This window comes from Trachymyrmex septentrionalis, unplaced genomic scaffold (assembly GCF_001594115.1).
Source record: "Trachymyrmex septentrionalis isolate Tsep2-gDNA-1 unplaced genomic scaffold, Tsep1.0 scaffold19, whole genome shotgun sequence".
Lineage (NCBI taxonomy): Eukaryota > Metazoa > Arthropoda > Insecta > Hymenoptera > Formicidae > Trachymyrmex > Trachymyrmex septentrionalis.
The window spans coordinates 1,081,499-1,092,959 of NW_017305071.1; the positions used below are offsets into that span (position 1 = coordinate 1,081,499).

General features: G+C 32.3%; 4 protein-coding genes across 6 annotated transcripts in view; 2 read left to right on the forward strand and 2 right to left on the reverse strand.

Annotated features, from left to right (window-relative positions):
• Positions 1-483: 483 nt before the first annotated feature.
• On the reverse strand, positions 484-4,060 carry LOC108746748 (BTB/POZ domain-containing adapter for CUL3-mediated RhoA degradation protein 3). Its single transcript, XM_018483686.1, has 4 exons — positions 3,528-4,060; positions 2,953-3,265; positions 1,449-1,647; positions 484-1,370 (listed from the first exon to the last, which is right to left on the reverse strand). The coding sequence occupies exons 1-4, from the start codon at positions 3,688-3,690 to the stop codon at positions 1,179-1,181; spliced, it is 867 nt and encodes a 288-aa protein (XP_018339188.1). The 5' UTR covers positions 3,691-4,060; the 3' UTR covers positions 484-1,178.
• Positions 4,061-4,341: 281 nt separating this feature from the next.
• Positions 4,342-6,073, forward strand: LOC108746749 (intraflagellar transport protein 20 homolog). The gene is made up of 3 exons (XM_018483687.1): positions 4,342-4,468; positions 5,236-5,390; positions 5,846-6,073. The coding sequence occupies exons 1-3, from the start codon at positions 4,345-4,347 to the stop codon at positions 5,957-5,959; spliced, it is 393 nt and encodes a 130-aa protein (XP_018339189.1). The 5' UTR covers positions 4,342-4,344; the 3' UTR covers positions 5,960-6,073.
• A 114-nt stretch (positions 6,074-6,187) lies between these two features.
• Positions 6,188-7,408, reverse strand: LOC108746832. Its single transcript, XM_018483848.1, has 3 exons — positions 7,173-7,408; positions 6,571-7,098; positions 6,188-6,453 (listed from the first exon to the last, which is right to left on the reverse strand). Exons 2-3 carry the CDS (start codon positions 7,004-7,006, stop codon positions 6,227-6,229), a joined length of 663 nt encoding a protein of 220 aa, XP_018339350.1. The 5' UTR covers positions 7,007-7,098; positions 7,173-7,408; the 3' UTR covers positions 6,188-6,226.
• Positions 7,409-8,549: 1,141 nt separating this feature from the next.
• LOC108746833 (transmembrane protein 234 homolog) overlaps positions 8,550-11,461 on the forward strand; it is a 77,683-nt gene continuing 74,771 nt past the window's right edge. The window contains exons 1-5 of one of the 3 annotated variants that reach the window (XR_001939194.1): positions 8,550-8,723; positions 9,226-9,332; positions 9,482-9,633; positions 10,443-10,602; positions 10,683-10,868. Coding sequence is in view for 2 of the 3 variants with exons in the window: in XM_018483849.1 (XP_018339351.1) it covers positions 9,317-9,332; positions 9,482-9,633; positions 10,443-10,602; positions 10,683-10,765 (411 nt within the window). In the remaining variant the exon portion in view is untranslated. Of the gene's footprint in view, positions 8,724-9,027; positions 9,159-9,225; positions 9,333-9,481; positions 9,634-10,442; positions 10,603-10,682; positions 10,951-11,461 lie in introns of those variants that run through there. The other 2 variants (XM_018483849.1, XM_018483850.1) reach the window with 2 other exon arrangements.

Here is an 11,461-nt window from a genome sequence, read left to right on the forward strand (position 1 = left end):
GCACACGTGTTAGTAGAAAAAATTCAAACTAAACTAGTTTATTAAAAATCAGATATATTGTACTATCTATTGCATTCATTCAACTGAAAATCCTGAAAAATACGTTTAATATTTAATTATATTTAATCCTTACAGCTCAATTGGAATAACAAAATTACTTGTTCGAAATGCGTACTTCCAATACGCCATATAACTGATATTAGACTTCAATTTTTTTTTACTGGCAGTGTTTACTCCACATCATCCTTTAAACAGTTTAATAGAATTTCGGACTCGTTGAGAAACGCACATTTAAATAACACAATATATATGTTTCAAATATATAATACATATGATTTATTTAAGATATTAAATTATATATAAGTTTGTAAGAAAGAGCAATATAAACATGACGAAAAATTTATCGCAATAATGTAGACAATGACATAAAAATAAGTAATAATAATTAATAATTATGACAAATTAATATAATAATGACGATGACAATGATAATGATAGTGATGATAATAATGATAATAAAATAATAATACTTATAACAGGTAACAATGCAGTCCTCTAGTTTTGCATAAAAATTTTTTTTATAACAATTTGGTTAATCTAGACGACTGCTTAAAAGTTGTCAGAGTATAAGTTCATAAATAATTTCATCAGTCACAGAATGGCAACTTGGACTTATTCCTGTCGTGGATTTAATACGATTTGGCACATAATAGTAAGCGCGTAGACGCTACATTCTTTTCGTAATTTTCCAGATGAAATCAATAAGATGCCATTCTTAGTTGCATATTTATATACATATTTATAAACACGCTTGTATAGCAAGAATGGCGAAGATAACTTAAGACAGTTGTTATTTCCTTCGATAATTAGAAGGACAAGGCATTTTTCTTATAAATATATTCAACAATTAGAGTGCGCAATTATATCCGAAAATAAGTGTCATGATGTGAGAAATGTAACGAGATGATTTACCAAAGTTAACTGTAGTTTTTCTCATGTTCCATACATTTCAAAAACGAAAAGAGATTCAGTTGACAGGCGATAACCAAGTATATCATGTAGCATTCGCATTTGGTATATATCCGTGTTTCGTCTTATTTTATATTAATTCGTGTCTTGAAAGAGCGAACGACACTAAGGATCGCGGTGTGCGGTGGATTGAGGAGAATAAGACTGGGTCAGTTGGTGTTCTGTTTGTTAGAACGAAGGCGAGCCAAGCCTGAACGCTCGCCCTCTTCTTCGTCGGACGTGCAAGGTACCACACCACGTGATGATGTAGCCTGCATTAATTCTTGATCCGGGCCATTCCGATGCTCATACAATAAAATATTTAACGTTTCCTCGTATATCCGAGCCTCGGGAAATTCAACCTGAAAAAAGAAAAGCATTTTTGATCATATAATTTCAAAATCATAATTTAAAATCATATTATTTGATCATGTCATTACCTTTGTATGTTTTTTATCGGTTGTATAAACAATCGAGTGACAGCAGACTTCTGCTACTTTACGACCATGCCCATAAAATGTCCAACAACAGATTTCGCTTGAGCCGATAACGTCTTTGATGAATAACACTCTGCCACTGAATCTAAGCGACATTTTGTCGAATAGTTCTATGTTTTTTAGTAGATTGTCATCTGATGTACTGTAAAAATTAAATTTATTAGTCCATTTATTCTTTAATAATCTTAATTTATGACAATAATACAGTTGTAATTATACATATATTGTGACATTTCATTTATTTATCATTTTTTTCATGCATTTCAAATATTATCTATTAAAAATCAGCCAATAAGAGCACATAGATTAATCGTGTGCAAAAATATATTAATAGAAGTTATAATATAGATGTTTCAATCTTTAATTTGGGTCACCTTCAATATAGTATTAATAAATATTTTGCTTATAATAAAACCAGGTTATTGGAACAAATATCAAATCAGAGAACATTGTGAGACTAATGTCACGAAATAAAAAGTTAACAGTAGAATGTATTGGACAGAATATTTGAATCATGAATCCAAAGTAAAATTGATAATAGATTCACAATGAAATTTCAGATAAGTCCAAAATAAAACAAATATAATATACAAAAAGTTGTGAGTCATTATTTTAAAATATTAGTTTACGATATACTTAAATTATATAGCTGCGTTCAAAGAGCGCATTATCAGTGCTTTTGTACTATTCTACTCTTATTTTATAATGAAATGAGTGATAAAGATAGAATGACGTTAATAGTATGCTCTCCGAATGCAACGTATAACTTTTTTTTAGAAGACACAGCCGACGAATGTTATTTTATCCTAATATTTAATGAATAACAATGAAGAATACTTCAATGATGAATACTTATGTGGACTGTGTTTGCTAAAAAGAAAGTAGCCCAAGTGAAACAATATACTTTTTATCAGTCTCTCTTATTACACTTTAAATTACTTGTATATTAATATTAATCTATAATGTGTTCTTTGTTTTCTGTATCTTGTTTTTTATCTCCCCTCCCCTTTGTGACTAATTTTTTATCAACAATTGTGTTTTTTGTCTCTTTGAAAGTGTGTTAACTTTTACTTCTGATGACAGAAAATGAGAAAACAGGATAAGAAGCAAAAGGACAAGAGATACAAAATGACAAAAAGCAAGAAATCAGGAACAAAGAGCATTAAGTTTTAATGAAAACGCTTAGATTGTAATTTATAAAAAATAAGAAAGGAATCTGAAATATCACAATATATCACAATATTTATGAAAATATCTCTTGGGCAGAAAACAAAGAAATAGAGTAGAAAACAAAAGATAAAAAGAAATAAAAAGTAAAACAGGAAACAAAGAGTACATTGTAGATAATATTGTATTTTAATGCCATTATAAAACACTTGGATTTCAATTTATAAAAGATAAAGGAATATCACAATATTTACAACTATATAGTAACATTTAACATTACCTTGTATAGGAATATTTATTGTTATGCCTATTAATGAGCAGCTTGACCACAGGCTTAGTAGTATTGCTTATGAGTAATTGTTCTTCTTTTTGAGAGGTTATGAGAGGGACTCTGCAGATTGGCTCTGCTTCACGTTCTTTTCGTAGAAGCGCCTGTTCACAGGACTCCGCCAGCTCGCTGATACAGTAGTATTTTGCCTCTGCGAGCAACTCAGCCATCTCCTTCGTATTTTCTGGCAGCGGAACCGAGCCGTCTCGCAAAAAGTTCAAGATCGTTCCGAAATGTTTGCCACACCGATCAATTAATATCCAGCCTACGGAGAGAGATCGTGGTCAGTGGAAGGTATAAATAATAAAAAATAACAAAAGATGAAATGTTCAAAATTCTTAGGAAATAACGCAGGAAGTCCATACAATCCCTTCTTTTCAAATCAAGTAAATTCGTGTGCCTTCCACCACATTAAAATGACGAGTCTTTTGATTAGGATCGCAGGACCGATCGATATTCAAGGTTCATTAATTTCGAGTCAACACTCGTCAGAAATTGCATGTTGCACGTTGTAAGAAGCATCTCACCTTCAGAGTCGGTGAGCACCTCCATGCGACCGCTGAACATTGCACGCAGCATGGTATCATGCTTCTGCAAGGTACCTATGGTGGTGTAATGAAGCGAGCCTCCGATGTTCAATTTGACATACTCCGACGGATATTTAATTTCCGTCTTGTGCTCGCCCGACATAACGAAAAACTCTGGTGAAACCGAACCCTGGCGAAGCCGAGGTGAGTACTAACTTGATGGCCGCGGGATGGAGCGAGGACGAGGGGCGAGCGGTATCGATCCTCTCGATGTCAGTCAGGTTGAACGTTGAACGTGTGCGAATACTGCGAATCCGCTATAGATCCGCGTTTCCGTCGAAGCGACGTGACCGATGCACTCGTGTCGCTGTTGAGCCGTTTGTTTCACACTCGTTGACGTTGAGAAAACGAGAAAGCCGCACGAGATACTAATACATCTTCATTTCGCTCCATTTTCGACTTATTCATCATCAATTACAGCGAACTTCACAACGGCGAACAAGCGCTACACGCTGAACATAGAGACGGATCGACTTGATGCGCGAAAATATCGAGAGAATATCGCGAGACATCAAGGCATGACGATCGCAGCGACGCGGCCTTCGCTGACCAATCAGCATCGCCCGCGCCTTCCTGGAATCATCTGGGGTGCGTTCCAAAACCTTGACTGTTAAACTCTGAGTATCTTTTATCTTTATTCAACATTCGGTGACCGATAAGGATAAAATAATACTCGAGTTGACAGAGTTGAATTTTGGAACGCAATCCTGGAACGAGGCGCGCGATCACGTGATGTCGTTCTTGCAAACTCGAGAAGATGGCCGACTTGTTGGCGAGATACGGCGTTTACATCGATGACTTGAGCAAAATACGCGTCCTAGAGCCGGAAACGGCGAATCAAACGAATAAGCTGAAGGATGAGTGTCAGAGCTTCGTGTCCAGTAAGTTGTGTTGCGTTCGCGAATGACGTCACAGCGAAACGACGCAATGAATTTACTTGATTGACCGATTGTCATGATACTCACCCTTTGCACAATTATATGTCACCGTTTTTACTGTTCCTGCACAGGAAAGCACATCTACACTCTTTCACGTGTTCGAGAATACTACCTGAGTGCCTATGAATATCATTTTATCCATTGAACAAGGATAGTTGGGACTTCGAAATTTCGTTAACTTTTATCTATTTCTAGTAATGAAGATTAGCTTTAATCTCGGTTTAACTTATCTTTTATCTTTTTGTAGTTTTAAGAATTAGAATAAGATAAAGAATTAAATAAGAAAACAAGCATCGTATTCTACTTAGCTTTAATGTTAATTTTACACATTGATGGAACTGGGACTTAAAACTGGAAAGATACAAAAAGTAACTTAAGCCAAGATTAAAATTAATCTAAATTAACAGAAATGAATATTAGTATCGATTACAATTAATTAATATTATATTATCGATCAAAATGTTAATTTGTAAAAGAAATATAACTTGACGAATGTATTTGGAATTATACGAGAAATTAAATAAAATTATGGTACAAAATAAACGATTTATCTGATACCAAAGTCTAATATTCTCTTTAATTTGAGCTTCATTTAAAAAGTTGCACTCCGATGCTTTATTGTTGATCGCATTTAATTACAAATTACTAATATCGCTTCAAAAATATGAACGACGATTGTCGCAACGAATAAGAATTTTTACGTTTTACAGAGATTACTGAATTTGAAAAGAATTCCGACGAATTCATTAGGATATTGGACAGTTTAGCAAAAGAGGTGGAGAAAGAAAAAATGAAGACGATTGGCGCGCGGAATTTGCTGCGTTCCGTTGCGAAGCAAAGAGAAGCCCAGAAACAGCAAACGGAGGTTCTTAAATAATTACATACCAGACATACCTAATATTTACTAGCGTGTATTCATCGTTTAAATGATAGACGGTTGCAAGAATTATGCTATCTTTGGCTGGTATTCATAGTATTCATGGTATTCGGTTCTTCTTTTGACCATAATCATTATTTATGATTAAATTTGACTATTTTAAACATTTCATCAAACTCTGATTAATTAATTCGGCGATTAATTTACCGAATAATATCTGCATTTATTAACACCAATAGAATAATTAATTTTTTATTGTTTGACATACGAAAGGAAAGATTAGATTAATAAAGAGTTATGTATATAGTTGGAAAATTTATTGTGATTCTGGTTAAATTAAATTGCTAGTTAATTGAATTAATTATAATCAAAATTAACTTAAGATTGGATCATATTAATATCGCTATATGCCAATGATAGATTATCGCCTATTCTCATTGTAGGCATTGATTTTGGAAAAGTCTGTGGAACTGGAACGGCTAAGAGTACAATACGATTCTTATAAGAAGATCGAAATGGAACAACTAGAAACTATCGAGCATTTATCAGTGAATTAATGTAACATTTTATAACTTCCGACTGTATCTCTGTTGTTGGTTCATTGAATTTTTTTTTATCTTTTTGCCAATAAATAATAAAATAATTTTTAAAAGCATCAATATTTGTTGCGAGTCAATGTTTTTCAAAGAATTGTAAAAATAGTTTTGAAAAATTCTGATTAACTTAATCGACAACTAATTCGTCATGTTATATTTGTTATGAATAGAATTATTTATTTTATTTTGTTGATTTGAAAAAGATCATATTTTATAATTTACAGTTTTTTATTTAGAAAACATTCTACCACGCAAGTTAACGTCATTGCCAAAATTATCAATTTCTTCTTCATCAATATCACTGTCAAGGTTGTCATCTTCTATAAGAGCTAATGATTTTATTTTCATTAATAAATCTCTTTCCGGACATGTTTCATCTTCATTCCTGTCAGTTTCATCTGTATCAGTATTCAAACCAGAAGTACTAGGTTTGTTGTTATTTTCCTTACTTTTTACTAAAAATAAAGTAGGATAAAGATTTTTTATTATATGAAAACGTATTCATGCCAATTATATGCATAATAAATATATAAATAAAATTCTATTTAACAATATAAACACAAAATACCTACTAGATTGTTGATTCATATAACGTAACAATGTTCTTCGTTTTCGTTCTGGCAATGTTTTCAGAATTGCTTTAAATTCGGCATCTAATTTAATTTGTTCTTCCTTACTGCATGTTCCTTCTACGACTTCTGTCTTCTGTCCACATTTTGAACATACTCTTTGTTGCTTGGCGCAAAGCAAGCAGATATTATGATAAGAATGTTTCACAGTTTTTTGTTCACATTTAATACATTTCACTGGAGCTTTAAGCACTTTATATTTTTTGTATTTGATCTTCCATTCTATTACTTTTTTGCAACGTTCGCATACATTGGTAACTTCGGTGCTATTAATTTGTTTTATTTTTTGAGATTTGTCATATAGATTATTTTTAAACGATTTTTGATTTTGATATTTTTGAGGCCTCGAACGATTAGCATTTCCTCTTTGACAACTCATGTTTCTATTATTATATTGTAATATTATCAAAATTTAAATAATACAAGAAAGGATTCTTTAAATTTTCAATAAATTGTTGCAAATTTTACGACCTGAAAACAAAAGAAAATATAAGATTTTTTATAGTATTTTAAGATGCTTATTAGCTTTATTATTAAATTTATACTCAATGCATGTGATGTTATTTCCAATTTCAGTTTAATTGTGTTTCAAGTTTCACAAATCAAAACGATATGCATATAAAACTCAAAAAGTATTTGTAAATTTACATATAAATATTATTATCTATGACCCTTTTTACACCGTTAAACCGGTCAGTAAGCGTATCAAATTGATGCGGATTAAATACTTGATATGTCTTTATTTACACCGATCTGTCTTACATGTTACAATAGACTTGATCAGGTGACATATCTTCACTGTTTTACGAGATATAAACTTCTACCATCGATATCACCTGTACACTATAGCCAGTACATCTATTTTCGGTTTGGAACTACGTGGCTACATCCATTTTCTGACTCTGCCGATAAAAATTCTAACTGAAATAGAAATTTGTAAGTTTTCTCAATTCGTTACAAATAACAATTATCGATTCGTAAATTTTGATAAATTTTGATTTTTTTTCATACAATTTTTTTTATAGCTATTATCTATTTATTCTAATTAGTTTTTAATTTTTAAAAAGAATATAATTTCTAACCCATATTCAGAACGTGCTTTTATGTTTGAAATTCTACAATAATGTGAACTGTGTGTTAAATACGCGCTAATATAAAAGCGCGTTCTGAATACGTACAGGCTTTTCTATCTTCGCGAAACGCACGGCGCCAAGTTCCAAAAAAAATGAGACTTCTCGCGCGTCGCGCTGAATTATATACTCCAAGCGAAAGCTAGCGCGATCCAATGAGCGTTCGAATTCGCGTCCGTAGCGACACACCGCGCTCATTGGCTGGCATGCGAGTGGTGGGGTTCGAAGTCTGACGGCGCGTATAAATAGCGCGTAACTCGCAGCAAAGCGTTTTTGCGATTCGGCCGAGGATAGAGTTACGTCCTGTCAAATAACGTTGGAATAGCTCGCACTGTTCGCTGCTTTGCTTCGAATCAATTATTTATAATTTATTACCCCTTATTTCTTTCTAGGAGCATCCTAATCTTTGCAGAGAATCCTTATCACTCCTATAAAAAAAAAACAACGAGAAATGGCTCGAAGGACCACTGGAATTATTTACCAACAAGGTAATCAATAATTAATAAATATTATTAAATTATTAAAATTTTTACACGCGACGTGAGAAATACTTTAAGAACCTAACGTTGTTATAAACTCTTAAAGAGTTTTAAAATGTCTTATGCGTTGTAAAAATATTATTAATAAATATGTTTTACTCGTGCAAAACTTATAGGCGATAGTTTAATACAATACGAAGTGTAATTAACTTTGCATTTATTTCGGATAACATTTTAAATATCGCGTAATATAGATTCTAGCATTTATGATTATTTAGTCGAAAGTATTTTTCTCATTTGATTGAAACTCAAGACGCATCGTACCGTCGAGTCTCGCGTCGCTTTTTCTGCGTGAAGTTGGCCGCGTATGGAAAACGACGCTTCCCTATTTCGATTGCATTCACGTTTCATTCGTGGAATGCGGCGGATAGGAGATGACACGGCGGAACCAACGGCTCTCAAACGAGTAGCAGCGCGATCAAATATGGTAATTAGAACCTATATAAAATTTATATTTAACCATTTATCGATATTTAACTACTGCGTAACTATAGATTCAGTATTTGTATACTAATGATCCGTTCTCGAATGCGTATTTCGTAACCTTATTCGGCCGAAAGTGTATCGCCGTGAATAATTTGAAAACAAACGACGTTAACTTTCATGATCTGTAAAGGTGTCTTTACACGCTCGACATTTGACGTTCCCATGTAAAGGCTCCTTAACAATGCTTCTATGGTCTGTGCGTTTCGATCAAGTTCGTGCCTTGTCAGTCTTACATTATGGCCGTCATATGTTTAATTAATATATCATAGTATCTATAATGTGATCGGTATTTTAACTTTTAATGACGTCGCGCTGACCGGTGTCTGATGACACTATCAAAGAACAATCTAAAACTCGTAGAATGACGTGATTTAATGTAATTACTTGTAAATATATAAAATATGGATTTAATAAAATGGATAATTTTTTTTACTCTGTTGTAGATACCGGCATTCAACGTATTAATTAATTCTCATAACGTGATTTGCAGTGTATTGTTCGATGCATGCAACGTTCTATATTAGATAACTGAGAATGGCAGTTACTATTGGTGAGCTGTTTTAATTTTAATAACTATTTTCTATTTGTTGAAAAATAATCTTTTGAGTAAACGAGAATAAAAGGATAAAAATAAAAGCAGAGATTCAGTGATATTAAACAGTTGAAATGATAATATCAATGTATATGTTTATATTGTAGATTCTGTGATATATCTCTGTTTTGTGGCGATTCTTTGGGGAGTAACCAATCCATTTATAAAGAAAGGTGCGCAAGGTTTAGAGGCTATCAGGGCCAAGTCAGTTTATGGACAATTTTTTAAGGAGCAGTTATTTCTCATTACTAATCTGAAGGTATAATCATTCGTATCTTTATATATATTTTACCAAATTAATCTGGAGACACGATATTTATAGATACTCTCATTGTCAGTTATAGATTAGAAGAGCTCAGCAAACAAGCTGATGTTATTTCTCAATATTTTGATGTCAAATGACATTACAGATAATATTAAAAACAATTTTAGCTTGCATAGGATGTTTACTATTTAGAAAAACCTGGAAGTTTTCAGATTTCTTTTTTACCCTTGAAAATCAGAGATTTTCATGGAATTTTATTATTGAGATTTAGAAAAATTTTAAGAATTTTACTTTTAAATTTAAATTTTTTGAAAACATTAATTCTTGATTATTTTTCCTTGATAGTGCAAAATGTTGAGAATCAATTAGCAATAAATATGATATACACATTTGTTATTTACATACATTTTTGTGTTTCATGAATTTTTATAAAAAAAAATCAAGATGAGTAGAAGACTCAGCAGAATTAGAGTAACTCACTTACAATTTATATGTCCTATAGGTTTATGGCTCTAATTGCAGAAAATAATAAATACAGTCAAAAGTGTATTTATTGTGAAAAACTCCTGTCTTCTACGAATTTTTAAAGTATATTTTGTTTGCGTTGCTTGTACTCTAATTTTATTCCAAATTGCATTACAAAACTTTCTAATATTATCTTGAATTTTAAACAAAAATAATTGAAAAGTTCAAAAATATTCAAGAAATTTTTTTTTTAATTTTTGAGTAAATATCCTTGCTAGATGTAATAGTATTTGCTGGAGATAATAACTATTTGTAATTTATTTTATTTTTATTTACAGTACATTGTGCCATTTCTCCTTAATCAATGCGGTTCGGTACTGTACTTCTTGACTCTGCAGAGTAGCGACCTATCCCTGGCTGTACCAGTTTCAAATTCTCTTACCTTCGTATTTACTGCGATCACAGGCTGGTTCCTAGGCGAAGAAAAAGTGCATAGAAGTGAGTACACAAGAACTTACCTTCATCATTAGAAAATGCTTTAAATTATTAATTGCTTTATGATCTGCTTTACTTTTTAGATACTTATCTGGGAATGATACTTGTGCTGTGCGGAACCATGTTATGTTGTTGGGACAAACTGAATAAAACTGTGGAATTATGATTTGTTACACTTAAGACGATGATCATTAAGCACGCATAGTTACCCTTCCTTTTCCTGTTCATCCATACTACCTGCCGATTAATCCACATCCATCCTGTGTAATGTGAGTACCACAATGATTAACACAATGAATTGAAATTCTTCTAACAAAGCAAAGTCACGATATCCACTTGATTTCGCTTTTTGATATTATAAAGCATTTAACATTAATATATTTTATTATTAAAGATATGCTAGTTTACATCATTGCGTTTATTAATCTTGTTACAAGATACTCGATTTCGGTTTTCGCGTTTAACGCATCTTATAAAGAGGAGCAATGTCTGTGTTAATAGATAATAGGTTTTATTCGTAATTCCGTACAATATCGTCAATATATATTCATGATATTTACATGCATATCGTTTAATGATCCATATGTACACATACACACGTAGATAGCACCGGGTAGGAATGAAATAGTAATTATGGTGCAAGATGACTATGTCACCGTATTTAATTTGTTTCTTTGTCCACACGCAAAAGCGTATCACAGTACAACAGATAATGTCTAGCGTCGCGTGTTTTATTTCTCTACACTGTTATAAAAAAATGACGAAAGCATCTCTCGACTTGTGTCGAACGTGGAAATTTCGCAACAGTGTATGTGTAATCTGTGATCCATGAATGTACAGAGACAAGAGTTATATAAATATA

What these genes read in the sequence shown, in the direction of transcription:
- LOC108746748 (XM_018483686.1), bottom strand. Translation starts at nt 3,690, where the DNA reads ATGTCGGGCGAGCACAAGACGGAAATTAAATATCCGTCGGAGTATGTC. An exon ending in GGTGCTCACCGACTCTGAAG is followed by an intron (nt 3,266 to 3,527) that starts GTGAGATGCTTC and finishes CTCTCTCCGTAG; the next exon opens with GCTGGATATTAATTGATCGG. An exon ending in AATAAATATTCCTATACAAG is followed by an intron (nt 1,648 to 2,952) that starts GTAATGTTAAAT and finishes TAATTTTTACAG; the next exon opens with TACATCAGATGACAATCTAC.
- LOC108746749 (XM_018483687.1), top strand. Translation starts at nt 4,345, where the DNA reads ATGGCCGACTTGTTGGCGAGATACGGCGTTTACATCGATGACTTGAGC. An exon ending in GTGTCAGAGCTTCGTGTCCA is followed by an intron (nt 4,469 to 5,235) that starts GTAAGTTGTGTT and finishes TACGTTTTACAG; the next exon opens with AGATTACTGAATTTGAAAAG. An exon ending in CCCAGAAACAGCAAACGGAG is followed by an intron (nt 5,391 to 5,845) that starts GTTCTTAAATAA and finishes TTCTCATTGTAG; the next exon opens with GCATTGATTTTGGAAAAGTC.
- LOC108746832 (XM_018483848.1), bottom strand. Translation starts at nt 7,006, where the DNA reads ATGAGTTGTCAAAGAGGAAATGCTAATCGTTCGAGGCCTCAAAAATAT. An exon ending in TTATATGAATCAACAATCTA is followed by an intron (nt 6,454 to 6,570) that starts GTAGGTATTTTG and finishes CTTTATTTTTAG; the next exon opens with TAAAAAGTAAGGAAAATAAC.